The sequence below is a fragment of the Cebus imitator genome, unplaced genomic scaffold, assembly GCF_001604975.1.
Source record: "Cebus imitator isolate Cc_AM_T3 unplaced genomic scaffold, Cebus_imitator-1.0 Scaffold1, whole genome shotgun sequence".
Lineage (NCBI taxonomy): Eukaryota > Metazoa > Chordata > Mammalia > Primates > Cebidae > Cebus > Cebus imitator.
Window position 1 is genome coordinate 2,588,180 of NW_016107316.1, and position 27,888 is coordinate 2,616,067.

At 42.4% G+C, this 27,888-nt stretch overlaps 2 protein-coding genes across 8 annotated transcripts in view; one reads left to right on the forward strand and one right to left on the reverse strand.

Annotated features, from left to right (window-relative positions):
• Positions 1-509, forward strand: part of ATP6V1C2 (ATPase H+ transporting V1 subunit C2) — a 62,008-nt gene extending 61,499 nt beyond the window's left edge. For 5 of the 7 annotated variants that reach the window (XM_017525659.2, XM_017525605.2, XM_017525644.2 and 2 more), the window contains one exon: positions 221-497. In XM_017525659.2, the coding sequence (XP_017381148.1) occupies positions 221-310 (90 nt within the window). In that variant the 3' untranslated portion in view covers positions 311-497. Of the gene's footprint in view, positions 1-220 lie in introns of all 7 variants that reach the window. The other 2 variants (XM_017525614.2, XM_017525650.2) reach the window with 1 other exon arrangement.
• On the reverse strand, positions 438-27,888 carry PDIA6 (protein disulfide isomerase family A member 6). Its single transcript, XM_017525600.2, has 13 exons — positions 27,747-27,888; positions 19,066-19,207; positions 14,244-14,301; positions 13,628-13,754; positions 10,287-10,393; positions 8,396-8,526; positions 7,350-7,464; positions 6,416-6,556; positions 5,599-5,683; positions 5,402-5,474; positions 4,208-4,366; positions 1,965-2,061; positions 438-1,355 (listed from the first exon to the last, which is right to left on the reverse strand). The coding sequence occupies exons 1-13, from the start codon at positions 27,763-27,765 to the stop codon at positions 1,287-1,289; spliced, it is 1,323 nt and encodes a 440-aa protein (XP_017381089.1). The 5' UTR covers positions 27,766-27,888; the 3' UTR covers positions 438-1,286.

Here is a 27,888-nt window from a genome sequence, read left to right on the forward strand (position 1 = left end):
CAGAGACTCTGTCTCAAGAGAAAAAAAAGGTATTTGCCAGCCTGTTACGAAAATCTACATGTCATACACCCCTTGCACAGCAAGGGCTGGGCTGAAGGGGGTGGGCCACAGCTATGCAGAGCAGAATACAGCCAGTGCCTGGAGAACTTCCTCAAAAATAAAAGGATAAGACAGGAAACTAGTTTATATACTTATAACATTACCATGTCTTCTTTTCTAGGCATCTGTGGAGATCCCGGGACTGCAACTCAGTAATCAAGACTATTTTCCTTATGTCTACTTCCATATCGACCTGAGTCTTCTGGACTAGAAAAGCCAGCTGGCACCTCTGTCTCATGTTCGTGCAGACTGTTACAGCCACCTCTTTCCTTTAGCCAGAGAATGCCTCAAATGTCTTACAGAACTAAGATTTTTTTCAGAGAAATTGCTCACAAAAGTTAGTGACAGTTGTATTTATTTTTTTTAAGTTACAATAAAATGCTCTCAAGTCCTTTGAATGTTCTAACAAATTCAAAATTTCATTTTTCTGAATGTTTTACATAAAAGAACTACTTATAAATTGGTAACCTGCTGCTGTATTTCACGTCTTAATGGCTATTTTAAGGTTCATAACAACATAGAAAGCCTTGAACTGTATAACCAGCTAGATTGCCGATAATCACTAGAGATGGCCCAAACACAGAACAGTGGGCAGAAATTGCAGTTCTCACTGGGCCCAGGTTCCATGCTGTGGTGGGCATCGATGGCACCGTCTGAACCAAAGTCTTGTTTTTTGTTTAAAAAAGTTGATGGGGAGGAAAGACATCAGTGTATCGCTTCAAAATAGTCATTTACTGCTAAACATCACTCTTAATTTAGGATGTGGATACTAATTTCATACATTTATTGGCATTGTCCAAAATATTTTATTCTTTAATGGAAAAAGCCATTAATAATCAAATGAAGGAATCACATTAAAAAACCTATACATAAGAAACAGCCTCCAAGAACATTCAAGCAGCAGTCAGAGAGGAAAAAATGTTTCGACAGCCGAGTATTCTTCAAAATATGATGTGACAGAATACGATACAATTCACCGGCTACAACAATTCATAGAATTTTTCAATGTTTTCTCGGGATGCAAAAGTTCACTGCTGCAGTGTTTTCAAATGACCAATCAAGTACTACTTCTTGGTTTAAAAGGCCACTGGTAGAGTCATCTGATTGCAGAGAATGTTCCTTCACTGCTGGAAAAAAACCGCTGGCTCCCAAGAAAAGAAAATGGTCTGAAGCCTCTGCTGAGGCTCTCACAACTCATCTTTCCCTAAGTCATCGAGCTCCACATCACTGAGGTCAATGTCATCCTCCACGGGAAGCTGGGAGACAGAAAGCCACTGTTAGATCTGCAGAAGGGGGGACACCCTGGAAGGCCAATATCTCATTTTACAGAAGAGCAACTCTCTAGAGCTACTCCTGCTTACAAACCAGGTTCTCCTCAGTCTGGCTCCTACCTTGACCTTTGTACCTATGATTATGCAGCCGGAAAAGCTAAGAACTCAGGTAAAACATTGCAACATAGCATCACTCACCACTTTAACACTGAAAGCCATTGAACTTGTCCTTTTGAGGAGGGTGGGACACAACAGTACAGAAATAAGTGCTAGTTTCAAAGCTGTAATTTTGCATTTTTCTAAGATAAAGTAAATTAATTCCAGGTTAAATGTTTGCTTTGAGGGTAATAACCAGGAAAGCAAGTTTACTGCTGAAATGTATCTTGGCTGTCTGTCAAGATTATCAAATGCCATGCAGCACTTAAACTTGTGATAAGGAAGATGAAGTGTCCTCAGAGAAGAACCTCTTAAAAGGCCCATGGGTACACCGAAGGGGAGGTCTGATGGAAAGAACGTGACTCCAGGTGCAGAGATGCACAGGCTCGAGAGTGAACGAGGACTGTTGCCTGCACAGCCTCCCTCCCAGGCACTCACCTCGCCATCCCTGCCGTCCCAAGGCTCTCTCTCAACGATGCTAGGGAAAGCCCCGCCTCCTACAGGTGCCGTGGAGCCACGCCCAAAAGAGAGCTCCCTTGGGGAAAAATGACCAGAACACACACACATTTACAATGGACTGCTGGTACAGAACAAGCATTTAAAAATAACAGCCTGCCTACTCTGTTTATGTAGAGGCATTTCCTGTCTCTTGCACAGCTTGAGAACATCATCTTTTGAATCATGGACAACATTATAGCCAGATTAAACATTCCCAATGGAGCCCTCTGCATCAGATAAAGTCAGTTGCTACCAACAAGTTTTCAAAAATAGCAGAGTAAGGCCAGGTGTGGTGGCTCACGCCTGTAATCCTAGAACTTTGGGAGGCTGAGGTGGGTGAATCACAAGGTCAAGAGATAGAGACCATCCTGTCCAACATGATGGAACCCAGTCTCTACTAAAAATACAAAAATCCCAGGTGTGGTGGTGGGCACCTGTAGTCCCAGCTACTCAGGAGGCTGAGGCAGGAGAATTGCTGGAACCCAGGAGGCAGAGGTTGCAGTGCGCTGAGATCGCGCCACTGCACTCCAGTCTGCTGACGGAGACTCCATCTCAAAAATAAATAAAAAGAGTATTTACTGAAAAATGAATTAAGTACATAAATAATCATCAAAGTTGATCTAGAACATGGGCTGCCTGTGAGTTTTTTCTACGACTGCTGTGAACCTGTACAGAGCGAGCATGTCAGCAGTGAGGCAACTGGTTCCAGTGGGCTGGGAGAGAGCAGTGTGCATATGTGCGTTAACATCAGTACTTGAAAACACCAGACCTGGTATAATCTGGCTGTTTGGAAACCAAGGCAAGAAATACTGTGGGCACAAATATTTACAGTGCACCAAACAACTCAGAATAATAATCTAATGTGGTGGCACCACTGGGCTAAAATAAGCAAACCTATTATTAGAAAAAAATATTACATGAGATATATTTAAATTCTGACTTCATGATTTAATAAATACTACTCTGTGACAATCACAAACTTAAGCGGTGCACAAACGTCTTTTTCCCTTCTGTTGCCCAAGGTGGAGTGCCAGTGGCGTCACTTCAACCTCCTGGGTTCAAGTGATTCTTGTGCCTCAGCCTCTCTAGTAGCTGGGAATGCAGGCACACACCACCACCTCTGGCTTATTTTTTATATTTTTAGTAGGGATGAGGTTTCACCATGTTGGCCAGGCTAGTCTCGAACTCCTGGCCTCATGTGATCCGTGTGCCTCAGCCTCCCAAAGTGTTGAAATTACAGGTGTGAGCCACCGCGCCTGACCCCACAAACTTCTTTATGAAAACACCCCCTTAACCATATTAACGAACTATGAGAGACAGCTGGGAGGGAAGGAGCCAGTGTCTGTCCCCAGGCGTGAGCTAAAGAAGCTGACCTCACAGGAGTTCCTCCATGCTTCCCACTTCACTACTGGAGGCAGAGCTATGACTGAGGTGCCTGACTCTGGAGCCTGTCTCTACACAGCGCACACACGCGCGCGCGCGCACACACACACACACACACACACACACACACTTCGTCAACAGGAAGACTGGCAGCAAGAACACTGTAGACTTTCGCACGCTATTCTTCGTATCCATTATTCATCATAAGCCTCTCAACTGCCTTTTGTGTGCTGAACATCTCTTTTTATACAGCAACTAAGAAATGAACACAGCCAACAGCAAGAATGGCAAACAAAACCTCGCTGGGTCAATGCCTTGTACTGCCTGAAAGATGACTAGGTGAGTTGAACAGCAGAGCAGGATAGAGAGCCCTGTATATTGGTTTTAGAGTTTGAGAACCTATCATGTTGTTTGCACTGATGGAGTAACTCAAGTACACCCATTTTCAAATAAATAACTACATTCCAAAGCCAAGTGTCCCGAAATGAAAACCACCTTCATGCCTTTAGCCCATGAGACCTTTATGAGAATAAGAAAGAGCCCACGGACAGATGTACAGAATGGCACACAGGGAGGTCTGAGGGCAGAAACGCATTCTCCTCATCCAGCAAGCAGAGTATTCCATGGAAAAAAGAATGAACAGGGAGATAATTTAAAAACTCTAATTTGTAAACAATTCTCTGGAGTTAGTCTGCATCTGAAATACCATTTATTTCATTTATTATATTTATATATACCTGGTTTCAAATAAAAACCCATGACAGAATCAAAGAGACAAACAACCTAAGAAAACAAATTACCTGAGAAATTCATTAATGCCTTGCTCACTGAAGGAGCCTTTTAGCAGAGCAAATTTCATCTTGCGTGCGTTGATGGCGGCCATGGCAGGGTACCCAAACCCTCCAATCCCCAGTGCGGTCTCAAGTTCAGACTGGGCTCCGGCTTCTGTCCACAGCCACCTAGAAAACCAGACTGGTGTTTAGGGCAAATATGTCTTTTAAATTGCTTACAATCCAACTACAAGAACTTAGAGAACAAAAGATCATGCTTCAGATATTTCATGGAATGAGTGAGAAATAAATAAAAAACAAAAAGTTTGAGTTTCTACATGGATTTTCCCTTTTTACTTGAAACGCCACCAGTATCATTTGGGTTAAGTGTGCTCTTGTGTTCTGTAGGTATCTAATAAACATTTGCTGAACTAATGGAGGAGGAGCAAGGTCATGGAGAGAGGGACAGCAGGGGGCGCTAGGTACCTGGGGAAAGCAATAGATAACAAGAAGCAAAAAGAAATAGGAAGGAGACTGTTTTGAAAATGTGCCTAGATCCAGTCCTTACTCAGGTAAGGAAGCATGCTTCTATTTCATCTTTCTCATCTAGCCTTCAAGCTCATATTGGAATTCAGCTGCACTACTCATTATGTGTCTGCTTGCTAATCGGGCACCCCAATCACCATTGAAAACATGATTCCTATGAGAAAAATGCACTGTGCTGGCAGCCCTGCATTCCTTCTTTTCCTCCTAGTGACAGTATTTTCATATCCTGAATAAATACATATAGCAGAGCAGGCTGGGTACGGTGGCTCATACCTGTAAAACCAGGACTTTGGGAGGTGAAGGCAGGTGGATCACTTGAGGTCAGAAGTTTGGGACAAGCCTGGCCCACATGGTGAAACCCCATGTCTACTAAAAATATAAAAATTAGCTGGGTGTGGTGGTGGGGGCCTGTAATCCCAGCTACCTGGGAGGCTGAGGCAGGAGAATTGCTTGAATCCAGCAGGTGGAGGCTGTAGTAAGCTGAGATTGCACCACTGCACTCCAGCCTGGGCAACAGAGCAAGACTCCATCTCAAAAAACCAACCAACCAACCAACCAACCAACCAACATCACAGAGCAGAGGAAACACAGCCTACAGCAACTTGGGCGAATCACTCTCAGGAAGCTCTATTCCCTGTCCAGATGACCCTAAGAAAGTAAGCAAGCTCAGTAACTTACCCCCACATTTTCTTTTTGTATTTGTCTGCCAACTTCAGAAGAACTTCCAGATAAGAATTTCTACCTGCAGCTCCTAATTTAAACAAAGGTTTTTAAAGGTAAAGATAAAGGAGTCCATAAAATTAATCCATTTAGGAAGTATTCTCAGAGCCTTTAGCACGGAACAGCTAAGGGGAAATCGTTTCTGTCTATCTTACCAGTATCAAGGATATGGGGCAGCACAGCCACAACACAGAGCTGGTGCTCCTCACACGTCCTCTTGGCAATGTCCTCGTTGATAATCTGTGGGACCCAGAAGACAAGGGATGATCAAGAGACTGCATGATACAACACCCAAAGGTAAGCTGGCAAACAAGAACTTCACACTGTCACATAAAAAGACAGATTTCTCCCACGACTACTTCCTTGTATGGAAACACCCAGAGGCATGTTCTGTAAGAGGAGATTTCTGTTACTGATTCTTAAGCCTGCGGAACCTGTGGTGGTGGTGAGGAATTAGCACACATACGTGTCTCTGAAATCACAATGCCTGGACACAGCCTGGCTCTGACACTTACTTGTTTAATAGATTATACTTACATGTATTATATGTTTATACAAACTTGAGGCTCTGTGCCTCAATTTCCCCATATGTAAAATGGAGATAAAAGCACTACCTCTCAGTGTTCATGTGAGAATTAAATTTAAAAAACCTACGTTAAGAACACCAGAACAGTGCCGGTAACATGATTAGGTACTCAATAAATGTGCGATTTTGAGAATGATAAGCAAGAGTGATTGAATACACTCTAAGAAGCTCGTATTTCTGTTCACGATATAATTATTCTAATGCTAAAAGTTATGAAAAGCAATTTATCAGATTTTTTTTCCATTTCTAAGTATATAAACCACTTTAAAGAGAGTATTTTTAACAAGAAGGAAAGGGCATAACATGAATAGTGTCACGACTGCTTTAACATTCTTCACTATCAGCTAAAAAAGCTTCCTGGACTACAAGCAGTTGAAGTGGTTTACCTCAAGCAGTTCAGGAGGTGGGGCGTTATCAGAAAACAAATCAAGGGCCCGGGACACTATGTCGGATCTTGTCCGCCCACCGTCATAATCCACAGGAGACTCGCCTTTCTGAAATATCTTGATTGTAGGAAATCCTCTAATCTATTAAAAAAAAAAAAGATCAGAGGACAAAATCCAATTAACATTTAACACAAAATAACAATCTTTCCGGTTTCTAAAACCGCCTTATAGGTAATTTTTTTTAGGTGGAGTCTTGCTGTTGATCCGGCTGGAGTGCAGTGGCATGATCTCAGCTCACTGCAACCTCTGCCTCCTGGGTTCAAGTGATTCCCCTACCTCAGCCTCCTGAGCAGCTGGGAATACAGGCACATACCACCACACCCGGCTAGTATCTGTATTTTGTTGGCCAGGCTGGTCTTAAACTCCCGCCTCTGCCTCCCAAAGTGCTGAGATTACAGGCATGAGCCACCACTCCTGGCCTTATAATTTTATGTAACAAAACTGTTCCCCAGGCTGCATGGATTTCAAAGGAATGACTCACAGAGGTCAATGATCAATCAGGGAGATTTAACAGTCTGACTGTGAAGTTTAGCCCAATCATATTCAAACCCTGGCATATAATTAACACAGAGCATCTATTCTAGAACAAATGGACCACTTACAACAGCCAATATGAGCAACCTGAATAAGCCTGAGCAAGCTGAAACCTCACTTTAAGTACATAGTAGAAGCAGTGTGACATTAAGGGAAAAAAAACAGACAGTCCTGAGTTTCAGACTGTTAGTTATCAATGACAACAGTGACTTTGTAACTTTTCATTCACAAAATGGTTTAAACATCTCCCTTCCTATCTCATAGGGAGGCCTGGAGTACTAGAAGAAGTAAAGAAATACCATGTATTTCACAATGAAATGAGCCTTATAAATATACTTACCCCATACCGGGAGGCTAGAACCTGATTGACTGTAGCATCCACAGCTGCCAGTTTCACTTTTCCTTTTGTTTGCTCTTTTACTTCTGAAGCTGCAGCAGCCCACTCTGGCTCTAGGCTATAGAAAAATACTGGTTTTGTTTTTTTGAGACATGGTCTCTCTCTGTTGCCCAGGCTGGAGTGGAGTGGTGCAATCATGGCTCCCTGCAGCCTCAACCTCCTGGGCTCAAGCGATCTTCCCATCTCAGCCTCCCAAGTAGCTGGGACTACAGGTGTGTGCCACCATTCACTGTTAATTGCTATATTTTTAGTAGGGATAGGGTTTCCCCATGTTGCCCAGATTGGTCTTGAACTCCTGGCCTCAAGTGATTCATCTCACCAGGACAAATACTTGCATTTTAACTTGCAGCCCCAACTTTTTTTTTTTTTTTTTGAGACAGAGTCTCATTCTATCATCCAGGATGGAGTGCAGTGGTGTGATCTCAGCTCACTACAGCCTCTGCCTCCCGCACTCAAGAGATTCTTGTAAATCTCCCAAGTAGCTGGGACTACAGGGGCACATCACCGCACCCTGCTCATTTTTTGTGTGTTTTTAGTAGAGACAGGGCTTTGCTATGTTGCCCAGGCTGGTCTCAAACTCCTGGCCTGAAGTGATCCACCCGCCTTGGCCTCCCAAAAGTGCTAAGATTACAGGTGTGAGCCACAACTCCCAGCCTATACTTTTAACTGATCTGTGCATTTCTGCCCAATCCCCAGTTATGTCCCACCTAGAAAACATTTTGTGTGTAGCTTTACCGAAGATCCAATGCTACCCTTCACATGCACTTCCCATCCCTAAACCTGGACATGAGCCAGTCCCTTAATCTTTGGCAATATGAGAGCGGAAGCTCTTGGCACTAATGTCAATGTTTAATACTCACTTAGAGTCAGAGTTTTTCTGAAAGAGATCTCAGTGATGATCTATTATCTACTTCAGCTCTTTCAAAATAAGCTACTAAGTGTACTGTGAATACTGTGACTGAACAGACTATTTAGCAGAAGGCACTTACTTTTTGCAGTGTCCACACCAAGGAGCATAGAACTCAACCATCCAAACATCTTCGCTGTCAAGAACGTTCTGATCAAAGTTGTCGTCAGTCAGCTCAATCACATCCTTCTTACTTGAACTATCACCTCTGCCCTGGCATTTATGACATTAAACATCAAACAACAATTTGGCCAAGAAGAAAACTTCCTATTTTAAATAACAACACTGCTTTTACATCTTACCTAAGTTTCAGAGGTTTTCTTTAGTGAATAAAATAGTGAAAATGGTTGTATTCAAATTGGGTACATTCCTCAGCATTATTATTTTTGCTTGGTAAATAGTCTTTTACTTTCAAATAATTACCAATACATTCAGTACAACATATAACCTGTACCTGAATTCTGTCACCAACTATTTTTAGAGAAACCTCAACATGGCTCAAAGAACCCCTTAACAGCACTGTTCTACTCAGACTTAAGCACAGGTGCTGCTGCATCCCAGGATGTTATGTTACATCTTTTCATAAAGTCCCTACCAGTCAACAAAGCTAAAAATAACTTTTTTTTTTTTTTTTTTTTTTAGATGGAGTGTTGCTCTGTCACCCATGCTGGAGTGCAGTGACATGATCTCAGCTCACAGCAACAAAAAACTCCAAGGTTCAAGCAATTCTCCTGCCTCATCCTCCCAAGCAGCTGAGACTACAGGTGCGTGCCACCATGCCTGGATAGTTTATTTATTTTTTTAAGTAGAGACGGGGTTTCACCATATTGGCCAGGCTGATCTCCTGAGCCCGTGATCCACCCACCTCAGCCTCCCAAAGTGCTGGGATTACAGGTGTGAGCCATCGCGCTCACCCTAACAATAACATTTAATCCTTTTCTTTTTTTGAAGAATGTTCTTCAGTACTAAATCTAAAAACCAGTCAGCATTGCTTTCTCTTGCCAGGAAGGATGCAGGGGGCCAGGCAACTATGCTCATTAAATGTCTAATAAGTTTAAAATAAAAGGCAAGAGCATGAAATCTTTGGTGAAGCTCTGAGCCTATATAAAGAGCTAATACAGTTAAACTAGCTATTTTTTTTTCTTTTTTCTTTTAAAGATGGGGTTTCACCATATTGATCAGGCTGGTCTTGAACTCCCGACCTCCAGGTGATCTGCCCCCCACTTGGCCTCCAAAGTGCTGGGATTACAGGTGTGAGCCACCGCGCCCGGCCTAAACTAGCTCTTTATATAGGCTCAGAGCTAGTACCTTTACTTTAGGTGAAAGTTTAACTGGCTTAACTTTTGCCTAAAAGTAAATGCCCATTTAATATTTATATATCTTCAATTCTGCCTTTTCACAAGAACATCAGTGTTAAGCTTCATATACAAGGGCATTTAAAACACCAATCTGCTCATCTCTCTCTCTTCTTCCCTATCCATTTGTGTAGTATTTTCCATGGATTTTGGGCTGATTGCCACAGACACAGGCCAAAAGGTAACCCAAATTTCATCATGGTTTGTCAGAGCCTACCTAGAGGAGAACCCATCCATCCCTCCCCACTCTGGACCTACAAGTGCCATGGGATGCCAGCACCTGGCTCCTGGGCCTGGAGCTCTCTCTCCCTGAAGTTGTTTTAGCCCAGGGCCCAGGAAGCCTTTCTGGGGGCCTGGTACTTGGACTGCAGGTGTGGCAAGATGCCCTGGGACTGACTGGCCATGGCAACAGCAATTCTGAGGAGGCCAAATGAGCAGGCTGGATGGCTGGTTCCCTATGGGACCAGTGGATCCAATCCTTTATTGTTTTTTAATTGAAAGTTCACCACTTTAACATACTTTTAAAAACAGCAAAAAACAACTATTTGTTTTTGCAAGGAATCTACACTCTGGCTTCAAAATTATGACACATTAAAAACTGACATTTTATGGTCTTACTTGTTTTCCAGAACTGTATCCTCTGCTCCGTCCCCCAAGGCGATCCTTCACGAGCTGGCGCAGAGCACTGAGCGCAGCATCTACGATGGCTTCACCAGTTCTGCCACCTATAGGAGACAGCGGGTAGGCGGTCCTCAGCAGGGCCTTCCTCAAGTGCCCCATGTGGCCCATCCCAACTGACTGTGTCTTTACCTCATCATCAGCCTCACTGGGTGTTACACAGTTCTAACACGTGTATCTCGCACAGAACACACTTTCTCCCCAGCATGCATTTTGCACTAGACTTAACACTTGAAAAACCAATTTCTCTTGTTTTTTGAGACAGTGTCGCTCTGTTGCCCAGGCTGGGTACAATCTCAGTTCACTGCAACCTCCACCTCCTGGCTTCAACTGATTTCCAACTAATTTTTGTATTTTTAGTAGAGACGGGGTTTCACCATGTTGGCCAGGCTGGTCACAAACTCCTGACCTCAAGTGATCTGCCCACCTCGGCCTCCCAAAGTGCTAGGATTACAGGCATGAGCCACTGTGCCCGGCCTAATTCCTCTTCTTAGGTTTTACGTTGTTAGTGCTCATAAAAACTCCCTGCCCAAATACCATCTCCTAATGAAAATTACTCACAAATGTTAACTGCACATGTACATGGATGAATAAGAAGCTTAATATCTAGCTGGGAAAGTAGGGGAATTTCCTAAATACAAAAAGAACTATTTCTGTGAGATACTGGATAGAAAAGATGGAGAAAGCAGGTATGAAGTGTCTTTGAAGCCAAGCAACTGGAAACCATTCCAGGCCTCTGTTTTTCTATCTTGCTTGAAACACTGTTAAGCTGAATTTAATTCTTTGCTTGAAACACTATTAAGCTGAACTTAATCCTAATATAAGTAACAAATCTGCACTAAAACTCAGAGGGGCAAGATGACAATAGTCTTTGGAAGTTCACCAAAAACTTATTTGCTTAAGAGAGTCAGGGGCTATTGACTAACACAAAAGTGCTGAATAACACATGTCATGTGCTGTCTTTAGAGTTTAAAGGCAAAACTTTAATAGAATCTCTTCAGAAAATTTCATCTTTCGGCCGGGCGTGGAAGCTCACACCTGTGATCCAAGCACTTTGGGAGGGCGAAGCAGGTAGAACACTTGAGGTCAAGAGTTTGAGACCATCCTGGCCAACATGTCAAAAACCCTGTCTCTACTAAAAATACAAAAATTAGCTGGGCATGGTGGCAGGCCTATAGTCCCAGCTACGTGGGAGGCTGAAGCAGGAGAATCACCTGAACCCAGGAGACTTGGAGGCTGCAGTGAGCTGAGATCGCACCACTGCACTCCAGCCTGAGCAACAGAACAAGACTCTGACCAAATAAATAAATAAATAAAAATCAAATCTTTTTTTTAAGTTTTCTCAAACTCGTGTACTCAAGTGATCCTCCTGCCTTGGCCTCCCAAAGTACTGGGATTAGAGATGTAAGGTATGGCCAGGAAGATAAACTTTTGAGAACACATCAGACCTAACATAAAAAACAAAACTCTCAGTATCTAGTCAGATAATCTTGTGCTGCATCATAGGTTGAGCCTACCAAGTATGTCACTTGATAACAGAGAAGGGCAAGGCCTCAACATAAAACAGCCTCTGCTCCTCGTCTATGTGGTTTACCTCCAGCATCTGAACTAGTGCCCCTTCTTCCCCCAGTCTTTACCTGGACATATGCCAAATCACAAAGTATACTAGGAAAAAAGGGAGGGTTTTCTCACTCTAGACTAGTGGTTGGCAAACTCTTTATGTGAAGAGCCAGGTGTAAGCTTTTCAGCATTTTGGGCCATACTGTCTATTGCAACTACTCAGTTCTCTGCTCCACTGCAAAAGCAGCCAGAGACAATTATGTAGACAAACAAGTAGGGCTGTGTTCCAATAAACTGATTTATAACAACAGCAGCACAGTGAATGCATTAAATATGTACATTTTCACAAGTTAGGAAAACTGTAACAAATTATTCACGGGCAGAAAAGCAGGTGTTTACTCAGGAAAGAAAAAGGTCTTTCCCTAGAACTTTGGAGCTGGACTGTCTACCAGAGACAACGTGTCCAAGGCCACTCCTTGTCTTCTTACCCGCCAGCCTTGAGATTTGCCAACAACACATATTTACCAAGAATTTGTCTCATAAACTTTATGTGTACTATTTCAATTAAGTTTCTGGTACCCTAAAATAGGCTTGCACATCCCCATTTTACAGAGAAGCAAGAGACTAAGTACTGTTTAGTTACTGACGCTGGAGTGTGGAGAAGCCAGCGGCCACGCAGCCAAGCAGGGCTGCCTTCCCAGTTCACACATGACAGATTCTGTAACCCTCACCTCTGCCTTCCCTGCCTTCTATTAGCTGGACCCAGGCAAGTCGCCAAGGACAGACAACTCTTTGTTTTACTATGATGCTGATTCTCCCACCCAACTCATGAGATGGTACTGCTCACATAAAGCAAAACCTAAGATGCCAAAGTTCAGTCATTCATATGTTCCATATAACAAAATCTTCAGTGAAAAACTTTACCAAATTAGTCATAATTTCAGCTTTAAACACATTATGCCCAATACTCTTACTAGTACCAGGGATCTGGCCCAATCTAGCAACTCTGATTATCTTAAATATAATGATCTGTTTGTGATATCTTAAATTAAATAACAGGACAATTCTCTAAGAGTGTGGTGCCTGTGATCTCAGACCTGGGAGGCTAAAGGAGGAGGATCAACTGAACCTAGGAGTTGGAGTCCAGGCTGGGCAACATAGCCAGACCCTGTCTCTTAAAAAAAAAGAAAAAAGAAAGAATAGTGTGGGTGAAAAAAACATTTAGTCTCAGGAGGGTAGAACCTGAATTCTATCTTTAGTTGCCTCAGTGACTCACTGCAGATACTTACAAATTACTTATCTACAGAACAGTTTGTGGTATCCATTTATTAGCAATAGTTTAGAAGACTAAGACTAAGACTCTTAATTTACAGTCTCCTTTTTCATGGTGATATGCTGGACTCTTCTCCTATAGTAAGGGGAAGACAGATTAGAGCAAGAACATACATATAGATCTGTATTAAATACAATGAGACAGACAAGAGGGTAGCACAGAACGTTGTTATTCTATCATTGCTAACGTAGCACTGACCTAAGCATAACTGATAACACAAACCTATATGACACACATTTCATCTTCAGAATGACTTGGAGGGTGAAGGAATCATTGTATATACCATTTATAGATAATTCACGTACAATGAGGTTGAGAATGGTGCAGGCTTGAAGAACACTAGGTTCTTGTCTACCAGGGGAATGGAGCAGCTAGGGAAAGTCCTTACCTTGGTAATCTTCTGGTCTGTTTTTGTTGGATCCAAAAATCTTAATTGTAGGAAATCCCTGAACACCATACTGACCACCTAGGGATTGATGTTTATCTGCATCAACTGCACCAACTTTCACAACATCCTGTGGAAATGTAAAGAAAATAACAATTTTTCTTTCAACTAGAGCAGATTCCACAAGAACTCATTATCTGCTTCATATAGACTCAGAAAAAGATAATAAAGCACAGGGTGCAGTTTGCAGTGAGTCAATAAGAGCTTTATCCTTGAACACCAGAAGAGACTCTTAAATGCAGTGATGGGGGAAATCAAAGTCAGCCCACAGAGGGAACTCTGCAGCTCACAGAACAGGCAGGGCTGAGAGTAACTGCCATTTATCTGGGAAACAGAATGGACAAAAACAGGCAATGTAAGCATTTAAATGTGTATTATCCCCTTATTCTCAGCATGATTTTGATAACAGAGCCAGTATTTTGAACTTTGATATGCAAACTAGCTTCCCATTGAACATGAAGCCAATTGCACACTTATTACTTTAAACATACACAGGTGAATGTGGACATCTTAGAAACTTATCATAAAAAATTTTTAAGGCTTTTGCTTAAAAACTTACTTTTAATGCAGTAGCTGCTTTCTTCCATTCTGGTGTTAATCTTTGACAGTGACCACACCTTTTAGGGGAAGAAAACACAAAAAGCAACAGTTAAAGCCTTTGCTTCTCAATTCAAAAATTCAATTAAAAAAACCCCACCAATGGTCTATGGAGTGAGACGCCTGCAAAGAGGACAAGCACAAATAAAATAGGATCAAGGCCAGGTGAGGTAGCTCATGCCTGTAATCCCAACACTTTGGAAGGCCAAGGAAGGAGGATCACTTGAGTTTGAGACCAGCTGGCCAACATGGTGAAACCCCATCTCTACTAAAAATACAAAAATTAGCTGGGTGTGGTGGTGTGTGCCTATAATCCTAGCTACTGGGGAGGCTGAGGAATGAGAATTGTGTGAATCCAGGAAGTGTAGGTTGCAGTGAGTCGAGATCACACCACTACACTCCAGCCTGGGCAACAGCGCAAGACTCTGTCTCAAAAAAATAAAAGAAATAAAAGAAAATAAATAAATTAGATCAGCAACCTGGACAAGCTCACCATTTTATTACTTACAATAATCACTTTCATATCATCCCAATAAAAAAGCTTCCAGCTGGGTGCAGTGGCTCACACCTGTAATCCCAGCACTCTGGGAGGCCAAGGCGAGTGGATCATTTGAGCTCAGGAGTTTTGAGACCAACCTGGCCAACATGGTGAAACCACATCTCTACTAAAAATACAAAAATTAGCTGGGTGTGGTGGCACACGCCTGTAATCCTAGCTATTAGGTAGGCTGAGGGAGGAGAATCACTTGACGTAGATACACAGAGGTTGCAGTGAGCTGAGATTGTGCCACCACACTCCAGCGTGAGCAACACAGCAAGACTGTGGCAAAAAACAAAACAAAACAAAACAAAACTTCCAAATTACTGCTCAATTAAATCATATTTAAACTCTATAATTTATAACTCTCCACCTAAACAAGCCCTTTAGAAGCTATCTGGTCCAATGTGCTTCACTGTGTGGAGCTGTAAGCCTATGCAAAATGCAGATTCTTGGGCCCCACAAATCCAAACTTCATAGAGGAAGAAGTGCATTTTCTTAAGTTCTACCAGTGATTCTTAAACCTACTGAGGTTTGACAGTCCCTAATCTAGTCCAACTTTTTAATGTTACAGATGAGGTATCTGGCCTAGATCTCCTATGCCTGTATCTCAATACTCTTGTGGGCCCCACAAATTGCTTCTGGACTTAGAAACACATACATAAACCCATTTTAGTGAGCCTAACAAGCCGAAATGCATAACGTGACACCAAGAGACGGTGGTGTGAGTGATGAGGCGGGGGGAGACAGGAAAGTGGAACAGAGTGGGGAGGGAGGAGAGAAGACAACACCAGGAAAAACGTTAACCTTGTAGGTACTATTAATGTGAAATACAACAGAGAAAAGTACTTCTGAAACAAGTGCATGTGAACCTGTTAACCCTTACCACTCACTGAGGCTGTAGGTAGCTATACAGTTCATTTTTATTGCTGTGTAACGTTCTCTGTATGCAGACTCCATAGTTTATTTACCTGTTGGTGATTTGATGCATTTTTTAAAAACAATGTAAATTCTCTTCTAATTAGGTCTCTAAGGACAAAATGCACAAATGCTAGGTGCCAGGACCATGATGAAAACATTTTATAGAGGATTTCATTTAATCAGCATGAAGCTGAAGGCATGTCCCTCTTGTTATTTCATTTTACAAATGATCGAATTGATGCTGAGAAGAAATTTACCCAATATCACATAGCTATTCAGTGTCAGAGCTGCCTGACAAGTTTTCGATTCCAAATACTACAATCATACAGGTAAATGTTTTAATAAATACGTAACTGAGTATTAGGGCCTAAAGGCAATCCCAATATTTGAAGTAAGGATCTTTCAGGGGAATGTCCTGAAATGCTACTTCTATGTATTTATATACAGAATGTTTTCCTATTTAGGTGAGATACTCAGAAATCCCAAAGACAAATTTTTACAGGGTTTGTGCCTCTTTAATTTCAGTTTATCTAAGAAAAGAGGACTAAATCCAAAGACTGTCAGAGTTCATCCTCCCTTCTATTAGATCTGCACATACATCACAATGCCACGTATATATAAATATGGCACACCCTCTACCTAGGGGTTCTGTACCTGGGGTCCAGACTCTCAAAAGGCTGGTGGATAAAAATTTAGGGGATCCCTTTTAGGGGGGAAAAAGAATAAAAAAATCTGAAGCCAAGGTGGCCTTTTGGGAAAAATTTAGGGGGTAAGTCTATGAATTTGGATGAAAAAGTCTTTTCACTAATCTGTAATTGAAATTTAGAATTTCTTTATAAATGTAAGCAACACTCCACAGTCAATTATTGTGACTTATCATGAATAAAAATAACAGCTGTTTTCATTACTATCCTATAGTTACTGCAGGAATCTTCAAACATCATTTATACCCCCCATTACTCAGAATTATTGCAGCTGTCAAGTCTGCTGCTGGATCTTGGTACTGGTTTAGCATCCCTAATCTAAAAACCCACGCTCTGAAACATTCTACAATCCACAACTTTTTGAGCGCCAACATGACACTCACAGGAAACGTACAATGGAGCATTTCAGATTTTGTATTCTCAGATTAGGGATGCTCTACAGCTAAGTATTATGCAAATCTTCCAAAATCTGAAAAAATCCGAAATCAGAAACACTTCTGGTCCCAAGCACTTTGGGTAAGAGATGTTCAACCTATACTTGGTGTCCTTGTAAAGTACTACATTAACCATAAAATTTTAACATTTCAACAATCATATTTTCATACTTTAGGTTTTCTTTGTGAACTTATAGGCTTTATTTAAACATGTAAAGCTTTGATTTTTTTTTAAAGGAGAGCTTTTTTTTTTTTTTTTNTTTTTTTTTTTTCCTGTTTTGAGACAAGCTCTCACCGTGGCCCAGGATGGAGTGCAGCGGCACATCATAGCTCTCTGCAGCCTCTACCTCCCAGGCTCAGGTAATCTTCCCACTTCAGCCTATTGAGTAGCTGGGACCACAAGTGCACGCCACCACGCCTGGGTAATTTCTTTGTTTTTTTATTTTTGTAGAGATGGGGTCTCGCCACATTGCCCAGGCTGGTCTTGAACTCTGGTGCTCAAGCAATTCACCCTCCTTGGTCTCCTAAAGTGCTGAAATTATAAGTGTGAGCCATCATGCATGACCATAAAACTTTTATTATAAGAATCCTAGGCCTTCGCCAAGGTGCCAAAGGAGTCCAAGCACAAAAGGAAGTTACAGAGCATCTGCTTGACCCGGTGCAGTGGCTCATACCTGTAATCCCAGCAATTTGGGAGGCTGAGGCAGGCGAATTACTTGAGCCCTGGCGTTAAGAGACCAGCCTGGACAATATGGTGAAATTCTGTCTCCTTAAAAAATATAAAAATTAGCCAGGCATTCTGCAGTGTGAACAGAGGGGGGAAAAAAAAGAAAATTAAAGAAATTAGCTGTGTGTGGTGGTAAATGCCTGTAGTACCAGCGCTTGGGAGGCTGAAGTGGGAAGATCACCTGAGTCTGGAAAATCAAGGCTGCAGTGAGCAGTGATTGTGCCGCTGCACTCCAGCCTGGGAGAAAGTGAGACCCTGTCTCTCAAAAAAAGTATTTGTTCTAATCAGACATTATTTCATCCAGACACCACAAAGTAAAACTCTGCCAGTGTAATAATAATTATTAACTAGTGGATCTAGAGCCTGCCTTCTCAATTATGCTGTCTTGCAGAGTTTTAGAATGAGGTATTTTCTCTTGCATAGTAGCTCTCAGAAACAAGGTAAATTACCTATGCCATATGCGATAAGCTTGTAAAAACCACATACAGAGGCATTTAACAATGTAACAGTTTGTACAATTACTATTTACACGGTTGCTAGTCTAATTGAGCGAATCCATACAGAATTAGCATTTGGATAGAACACACACAAACCAGAGCCTTTAAAAATAGTAAAGGCCACTCACAATGTGGCAGCATCCACTTTGAAAATACAGCATTTTTACCTCCATTTGCTATACTAAGCATTAAGTAAAATGGTCCATAAGGACTGGTGGGTAGTTTCTAAAACTCAGTTCAAAGAAAAAAGTTAAAGTGAGAAAGGAAAAACTTTCATCAGGCATACCCTAAAATGTACCCATCAGGTTCTAAGAATTTGACCGTTAAGGACTGCATCTAAATTCTATATTTCAGATCACCGTACAGTGCTTCCCAGATACACAGCTGGCTAGGGTTTGGTTCTCCTCTCAGGGTACTTGCAGCCCGCTGGTTTACAGCACAGACAGCGTCATATACATCTCGCACAGTTTCCACTCTTCTATTTTTTTCATTAAATGCTTTAAGCACACGAATAACGCAATGTTGTATTTTTGACTGTATATAATTTTGTGCTGTTAGTGTCAATAGTGATGACATTTTTTACCTCACAAGGGTTTTTCCAGCATTGAATGTCAGGCAAGGAAAGAAATTTTAAATTAAACCAGATTTTCTAACTACATTATTTCAGGAAATAATTCTCTTCAAGAAACAGAATGGAGTTAATCACTGGCCCCTCCCTTACCTTTGCTCAAGATTCCTTTCTCATAAAATTAAGTTTTCTTTCCACACGCATCACCTCATCAAATGACAGATCTTCTTTAACAACAGACTAGACACTTTGCATTTCCTATTTCCCTCTTCTCTACTTCTTCTAACAAACAGTAAGCTAAATGAGATGACTTAATAAAATCAGATTTTTATATAGCATTTTCTCCAATTTCAGAAAGTACTATAAATAATCTACAACTACTTTATAATATTTACCATGGAGCATAGAATTCTACAAGCCACAAACTATCACTCTGAATAACTTCTCGGTTGAAATTTGATGGAGTTAATTCGATCACATCATCACTAGAGGAATACAGACCATTCACTGCCAGAAAGAAGGCACAGCTCACCAGACCTGAAATGACAACAAAAGTACACCATTAACAGCACGGTTCATGCTTTGACTGAAACCCCGGGGAACCAGAGTCCTCTTCAACTGAGCAGGGCTCTTCACACCGGAGGAAAGCCTAGCCCTGACCCCTCTGCTGTCCTTGCTGCAGTTGGAGCCCCTGGAATTTCACTCCCACTAGTGTAGCACTGAGCAAGAAAGAAACGGACAGTCCCCACTCCCATTCCTTGGGCTGCACTGGAAAAAGACTGCAGCATTATTCTTACTGGCTTTCATGTATCAACACCTTTGTTCTTTACAACCACTCCATGAAGCAGTACTATTAGCATTTTATGGGTGTGGACACTGAAAACTTGGGAGGTCACTTCTGCCTGTGTAACCCTGAGCAATCCACACAGTGATCACTCCTCATGCTACTCAGTTGCAACATTAGCACATTATCTTTATTAAAAGGCCTTTTTCAAGGGAAAAACAATTATTTGTCTCTTCACTAGATTGTGACTCTTTCAAGGGCAATGGTTATTTTCACAGTTTTATTTCTCCTAATACTATCCATAGCACATTATCAGAAAAATTTTCATGTGAACAACCTTATAAAGAAAGGATACAGGCTGGGCGCAGTGGCTCACGCCTGTAATCCCAGCACTTTGGGACTAAGGCGGGTGGATCATGAGTTCAGGAGTTCAAGACCAGCCCGGCCAAGATGGTGAAACCCCGTCTCTACTAAAAATAAAAAAAAAATTAGCTGGGCACAGTGGCAGGTGCCTGTAATCCCAGCTACTCGGGAGAGACTCCCTTGAACCGAGGAGGTGGAGGTTGCAGCGAGCCGAGATTGTGCCACTGCCTGGGCGGCAGAGTGAGACTCCGTGTCAAAAAAAAAAATGATAATAAAATAAAAAGAAAGGATAAGTGTCGACCGTACTGCTGACCACACAGTTCTGCCACATGGTGGACCAAGAGCATTTTCTTGGCAATTCTGGAAACTTAAATGCAATTTATAACAATAATATAGGAAAACCAAATTCTGAACTTACTAGTATCTTAAGAACCCAAAAGTTCTTTGAAATGGCAATACTATCAAAATTTCACCTTTTAAATAATTTATGTATACAGTCACATCCATAAGGTCAAGGAGAGAACACATATATGAGGGCAGTCCCATAGATTATAATGGAGCTGAAAAAAATCTCATCACCTTGTGATGTCCTGATAACTCTGACCCTGCATAGACCTAGGCTAATGGGTGTTTGTGTTCTAGTTTTTTTTTTTTACAAAAAGCTTAAAAAGTTAAACAAACAACCTTTAAAAACAGAAAAAAACTTACAGAATAAGGATATAAAGAAAACACTGGCCAGGCGCTATGGCTCATGCTTATAATCCCAGCACTTTGGGAGGCCAAGGCAGGCAGATTGCTTGAGCTCAGGAATTCAAGACCAATCTGGGCAACACAGTGAGACTCCCTCTCTACAAAAAAATACAAAAATTAGCCAGGCATGGTGGAACACGCCTGTAGTCCCAGCTACTCAAGAGGCTGACGTGGGAGGATCACTGAGCCCAGGGAGGTCAAGGCTATAGCTGCAGAGGGTTATGATACGCCACGGCACTCCAGCCTCATACAGTAAGAGCCTGTCTTAAAAAAAAAGAAAGAAAATATTTTTGTACTGCTGTACAATGTGTTTTAAGCTAAGTGTTTTTACAAGAGTAAAAAAGTTAAAAAAAAAAATTAAGTTTAGAAAGTAAAATGTTGGCCGGGCACGGTGGCTCACGAGGTCAAAAGATCGAGACCATCCTGGCCAACAAGGTGAAACCCCGTCTCTACTAAAAATACAAAAAATTAGCTGGGCGTGGTGGTGCGTGCCTGTAATCCCAGCTACTCAGGAGGCTGAGGCAGGAGAATTGCCTGAACCCAGGAGGCGGAGGTTGCGGTGAGCCGAGATCGCACCATTGCACTCCAGCCTGGGTAACATGAGGGAAACTCTGTCTCAAAAGAAAAAAAAAAAAAGAAGAAAGTAAAATGTTGACCAGACGCCATGACTCATGTCTATAATCCCAACACTTTGGGAGGCCAAGGTGTGAGGACTGCTTGAGGCCAAGAGTTCAAAACTAGGCTGGCCAACATAGCAAGACTACATCTCCAAAAAAAAAAAAAAAAAAAAAAAAAAAAAAAAAAAAAAAAAGTAACAACAATAAAAGGAAAATGTTACAGTAAATTAAGGTTAATTTATTATTCAAGAAATAAATTTTTTAGAGCAACTCTCAGTCACACAAGTTCTATTCATGGCAAATGTCCTATACAGGTGTACCATTTTAAATCTTTTACATCATATTTTTACTGCACCTTTTCTATGTTTAGATACACAAAGGCTTACCATATTGTGTTACAACTACATACAGTATTCAGTACAGTAACATGCTGAACAGATATGTAACCTAAGAGAAAGAATCTATACCACACAGCCCAGGTATATAGGAAGTTACACCATCTAGGTTTGTATTAAGTACACACTGATGTTTTTCACAATGAAGAAATCATCTGATATGACAATAGAAACTAAAGAAATTTCTATCTAGTCCAGTCTTTTCAGCATCTCTGAAGTTGATCACATCTCAGACTGTATCTCTAATGTTAAACAACACGTGACTATATACAAAAATTTGCTAATTACCTCTAGAACAAGCTAAATAATGGAATATCCTCAGATTGTTCTTGACTTCAACAGGAATGTTTTCCTATTTGCATCATTCTGGCTTTGGGGTTGAAACAGATACACTTTTTAATTTTTTCGAGATAGTCTGTTGCTCTGTCACCCAGACTGGAGCGCAGTGGTACAAGCATGGCCTTCTACTGCAGCCTTGACCTCCTGGGCTCAAGCAATCCTTCCATCTCAGCACCCCCAGCCCCCAGGTAGCTGGGACTGCAGGTGCATGCCTGGCTAACTTTTAAATTTTTTGTAGAGACAGGGTCTCCCTATGCTGCCCAGGCTGGACTCAAAATGCTGGACTCAGGTGATCCTCCTGCCTCTGCCTCCCAAAGTGCTGGGATCACAAGTGTGAGTGACCATGCCAGGTCAAAATGTTACAATGTTAAAGACATTTCTATCTATTTCTATCTTTTCAGCATCTCTGAAGTTGATCACATCATTTCTTCCTTTTAATTTGTTGATATAGCAAATTATAAGTGAGAGGGGCCTGTGTTCTCAAGTAGTGTGTGTACATGCCATCTTAGTCACATTTTCATATGCTTACCTTGTAAATAGAATTTGGAAGATTTCAAATGGACCTTTTTGGAATAACTACATGGTACATTTCTTCTGGAAGGAGTGTGTACACCACTGTTCATTGTTTTACTGTTAAATCCTCCATCACATAGCACTTTCAATTTTCAAATCACTTTCAAATATGTTAGATCACTTAATTTTTCATGGCATTACTAACTAGAAAGTAGGAATCATCCCCATTTTGTAAATAAAGGCCTAAATCCATCTATGGTCATACATATAAGGGGCAGGACAGCTCTCCATTTCCAAGCTTTTCCTATTACACCACACTGTCTTTTTAGTGCTCAAGATAAAGCTGTTCTGTATGCTATAGGCATAAATGAACACTTATGGTATTCAAGATTTACACTGCATTTGAATCATATATATGAACAATATTGTAAGAACTGAACTGTGAACTTTACTAATAGTGAAGCCACTAAAGGGTTATCATGCAGTGGAAAGATTAGATTTGTGCTTTCCAGAAGGAGTATTCCAGTTGCCATGTGGAAGGTGGATTGGGAGAATTATCAGAGTGGTGTCACAGAAACCAAGATATACGTGGGAGGGGCCTCACTAATAAATGCTACTGGGAGATAAAGTAGCAAAGATTGAAAACCACCTATTGGATTTAGTGACAAAGAAATCACTGAGAGCCCTGGCAGTTGTGGTGGAGTGAAAATAAGAAGCATCCAGTCTGCAGAAGATTGGAGAGAATACAGGTACCTCTTTAAGCAGGTTTCATTACAGAGACCAGAGGCAGGCAAATGTAGAAAACAAGGAAGGCTTCTCTTTAAAGACAGGAGTGATCTAGGAGGGGAAGACTTATGCAGAATGGGAGAGGCCAAAGATAAAATACAGCGAATATTTGAATAAAATGCCTAGAGTCGTGGGAACCCAGTCAGTGATGGAGCAGCCTTTGATAGGATGATCTCCTTTTCCATTTCAGGAGGTAGGAAGGGATGCCTGTGATCAGAGGCCAGGCCAACCAAAGTGGGGCTGCTCCCTCAATAACAGTGTTGTCCAGCATGCTCACCACCAGCTACATGTGGCTACCCTAAAATGAGATGTGCTGGTAAAAAGCATGATGAATTTTGAAGACTTAATGGAGGGAAAAAAATGTAATCTCTTTATCATTTTTCTTTTTTTTTTTGAGACAGAGTCTTGCTCAGTTGTCCAGGCTGGAGTATAATGGCGCGCAATCTTGGGTCACCATAACCACCATTTCCTGGGTTCAAGTGATTCTCCTGTCTCAGCCTCCTGAGTAGCTAGGATTACAGGCACCCAGCATCATGCCCAGCTAATTTTTGTATTTCAGTAGAGATGGGGTTTCACCATGTTGGTCATGCTGGTCTTGAATTCCTGACCTCAGGCGATCCACCTGCCTCGGTCTCCCAAAGCACTAGGATTACATAGGCATGAGTCACCATGCCCGGCCTCATTATTATTTTTCATTTTGAAAACACATGTTGAAATGATCTTAGATATACTGAGTATATACATTAATTTCACCTGTTTCTTTTGGCCATTTTAAATGTAGCTACTACAAAATTTTAAATTACATACATGTTTGCATTATATTTCTATTGGATAGTGCTGCTCACTAATCTTTTCATTGCTGAAGGTGAAGTAGAGTTTGACATGTTTAACAAAGCAAGTAAGTCAAAAACATAAGCATTGACAGTCATAACTTTGAATAAGCTTGAAAGTAAGACTGAGGCTGGGAGTGGTGGCTCAGGCCTATAATCCCAGCACTTTGGGAGGCTGAGGCAGGTGGATAACCTGAGCACAGGAGTGTGAGACCAGCCTGGGCAACATGGCAAAACTCCATCTCTTGCAGAGAAAAAATACAAAATACAAAAATGCAAAAATTAGCTGGGTGTGGTAAGGTGCACCTGTAGCTGCGGCTACTCTGGAGGCTGATGTGGAACCCTGTCTCAAAAAACAAAAAAGAGGATAGTCCTCTACAGACATCTACTACTTTAAAAAAAATTTTTTTTTTTTTTGTAAAATTGATATGAATTTGGTTCTAGTTCAATACATTGAGCCTACTGTGAAATTTTCAAAAATGAAAAAGTAAGCCCAGTGCCATGGCTCAAGCCTGTAATCCCAACACTCTGGGAGGCCAAGGTGGGTGGATCACGGGTCAGGAGTTCAAGACCAGCCTGGTCAAAATGGTGAAACCCTGTCTCTAAAAAAAAAAATACAAAAAAAAATTAGCCAGGCTTGGCGGCGGGCACCTGTAATCTCAGCTACCTGGGAGGCCGAGGCAGAGAACTACCTGAACCTGGGAGGCAGAGGTTGCAGTGGGCCAAGATCGCGCTACTGCACTCCAGCCTAGGTGACAGAGCAAGACTCTGCCTCCAAGAAAAAAAAAAAGGGAAAAGCAAAAGAATAAGTTACAGATTTTTCTACTTAAGAATTTTCTTTTCTTTTTTTTTTTTTTTTTTGAGATGGAGTCTTGCTCTGTCACCAGGCTGGTGTACAGTGGCACGATCTCGGCTCACTGCAACCTCCATCTCCTGGGTTCAAGCCATTCCCCTGCCTCTGCCTCCTGAGTAGCTGGGACTACAGGTGCGCGCCAGCACGCCCGGCTAAGTTTTTGCATTTTAGTACAGACAGGTTTTCACCATGGCCAGGATGGTCTCAATCTCCTGACGTAGTGATTCGCTCACCTTGGCCTCCCAAAGTGTTGGGATTACAGGCGTGAGCCACCCAGGCCGGTCCTCTACTCAAGAATTTTCAAATTACTCCAATGTAACAATTTTTAATGGCTCAACCATTTAGTCAATCCACTACTGACTGAGCTTTTCATTAACAGCCCAGCACGGAAAGTTTTTGTATTTTCCTCCTCCCCTCAAATTAGTATGACTGTTTCCACAAGATAGATTCTTAGAAGAGAGATCCGGGAGTATGGCCAACATTCTCAGATACCTGTCCAACTACACTCCAGAAACTGGGGTCTTTTTTTTTTTTTTTTGGCGAGACAAAACAATAACAACTGCGTGACTCTACCAGGCATTGTTCTAAACATTTTGCAGATATTAACTCTTTTAAGAACCCTATGTGGTATGTGTTATGATGCCCATTTCATGGACCAGAAAACTTTAACACAGAAAGGATAACTTGCCTAAGATCATATAATTAGATAGACCCAAATTTCTAACAGAAGGGCTGGAGAATGCAGTGGTATAATCCCACAGAGCATCATCAGGTAGACTGTGGCAGAATTAAGTACTATCACTTCTCTTTGCCAACCAAGGACAGCAGTAAAATCAGTCCTCTCCTCTTCATGCTGTTACAAGCAGGCTGCAGTCATCTGAAAGGTCTAGGGTTTTTCACCTTAGGAATGTGCTTCCCACACTCATTATTGACAGTATCAACGTAGACTTGAGTTATTTTTTTTTCTAGTAGTGGTGATGGACCTTCGTTTGTCTTTAAATTTTGCCTAGTTCATTCTCATAAGAGAGAATGTACATGGCTACCCAATGAAAATGTTATGATTAAGGTTTGAGACTAAAATTCCTAAAAAGGCAATGTGACCTAGCAGGGTTAGAAGGAAACCAAACATACTACTGAGAATGAACAGAAAAAGATGTAGACATCCTGACTGCATAAAAGTAGCCAACAACTACCTCCAACCTCCAAGAACACAAAAAACCCTGGGCTCACTTAAGATGACAAAGTAGGTCAATGTTGACCAATGATGCTCTATTTCTAAAATTCACATCACCATTCCACTCAGTGCTAATGAGCACCAATGGGAAATTAGACCATCCGAGCGAGTGTCTAGAATCTATGTGAGCAGATGGCTCTGCCATCTGTGGTTTTCCATTCCTCCACGGCAGCTAAGGATGTTATAAATTCACATCAGTAACATCTCTGTCCCACATCTGCTAGGAGAAGTCTACGGTCCCAGAGCAGTCATCCAGAAACCAAGAGGTTTCCCAAAAAGGCTGCCATTTATTAAAATGAGTTAATTGATAGACTCACAGACTTTCAGAGTCTAGTCTGAATTCACTCATAGGAAACTAAATAGACTCAAATCTTTTCCCCTCGTCTACTCTCTCCACAGTAATATGGCAAATATTTACATCTTTTTAAACATGTGCTAGCTGGGAGAGGTGACTTACACTTATAATCCCAGGATTTTGGGAGGTTGAAGAGGGAGGATCACTTGAGGCCAGGAGTGTGAGACCAGCCTGGGCAACATAATGAGACCTTGATTCTATAAAAAAATTTAAAAATGAGTCAGGTGTGGTGGCGTGTGCCTGGATCTCCTGAGGCCAGGAGTTCCAGGCTGCAGTGACCAATGATCAAAACAATGCACTCCCGCCTAGGCGACACAGCAAGAGCCTGTCTCAAAAAACAAGCGAAAAGACATGTATGTACAAACTCATTAATCCTCAGGACAACCCTAAGGGAGTACTATTACCAACCTCTAAAATGGTGAGCACTATTGAAAAGGCACTGCCATAGAATGGTTAGGTAACTCGCTCTGAGTCACACAGCCAGTCAATAGGGGGCAGGTGGTCTGAAGCCAGAGCCGAGGTAAAGCACTCTCAGAGCCAAGGCCGTGACTAGGGCGAGTCTGGGAAGGACGGGCCCCTCAGCCTCGCCGACCGTAGTCTCTGGAGCATTTACAGAATTTCTGAGAGTCCGGGTTCCAGTTCTTTATTAAGGAGTCCGATCACCTGTGAAGTGCCCCTACGTCTTAAGCACGGTTTCTGGAGGTCACTGTTCCCTTTCTAAGGCAACTATGGGTCTTTATTTCAACACTGAGATCTAACATTTCAGTTTTTAAAAGTAGGAGCTGCTTAAAACATGTGGCAGAAATGGGCTGCAGTGCGGGGCGCCAGCCACCCTCCGTCCCCACGCAGGAGTTCGAGAAGACACCCAGAACAGGGTCCCCTGCGGTTCGCCCGGAATACCGACCCCCTTCCCGGGAGCCGGCCGGGGCTGGGCTCCGCAGTTCTCCCGCCCGGCTCCGAACCCCGCGCCCGGCTCTAGCGCACTAGGCTCCAGCTCCCGGCTCACCGCCCCGCGAGGCTGCGGAAGCCCCTCCCCACGGGCACCCTCGTATCCCGCGCACCGGCGTCCTCAAGGAGCGCGAACACCCTCGCCAGGGCAACCTCGCAGCTCCTTTGGACACCGAGGCCCACGCCTCTTGCCCGCTAGGCCCACTTCCGGCCGCCTGCAGGCCGTGGCCCGCCGGGGAACGGCCTGGAGATTCGAAATCTTTCAGGCCGAACCCCGCTCTCCAGCCTCCCGCGCAGGCCCACACCTACCTAGCCCAAGGAGAGCCATGCCGACCGCCCGGTTACGCGCAGTCCCACCGCCGCAGCCGCCGCCGCTTCAGCCTTGCCGCGTGCCGCACGCCGCGCCCCCGCGCCCACGTCCCGCCCCAGGCCGGTCCTGTAGTCCGTCTGG

Excerpts from the sequence above, each read along its gene's own strand:
- PDIA6 (XM_017525600.2), bottom strand. Across the intron at positions 8,527-10,286 it reads GATACAGTTCTGGAAAACAA|GGCAGAGGTGATAGTTCAAG; the intron begins GTAAGACCATAA and ends CATAAATGCCAG. Across the intron at positions 2,062-4,207 it reads GGCATTAATGAATTTCTCAG|GGAGCTCTCTTTTGGGCGTG; the intron begins GTAATTTGTTTT and ends TTTTTCCCCAAG.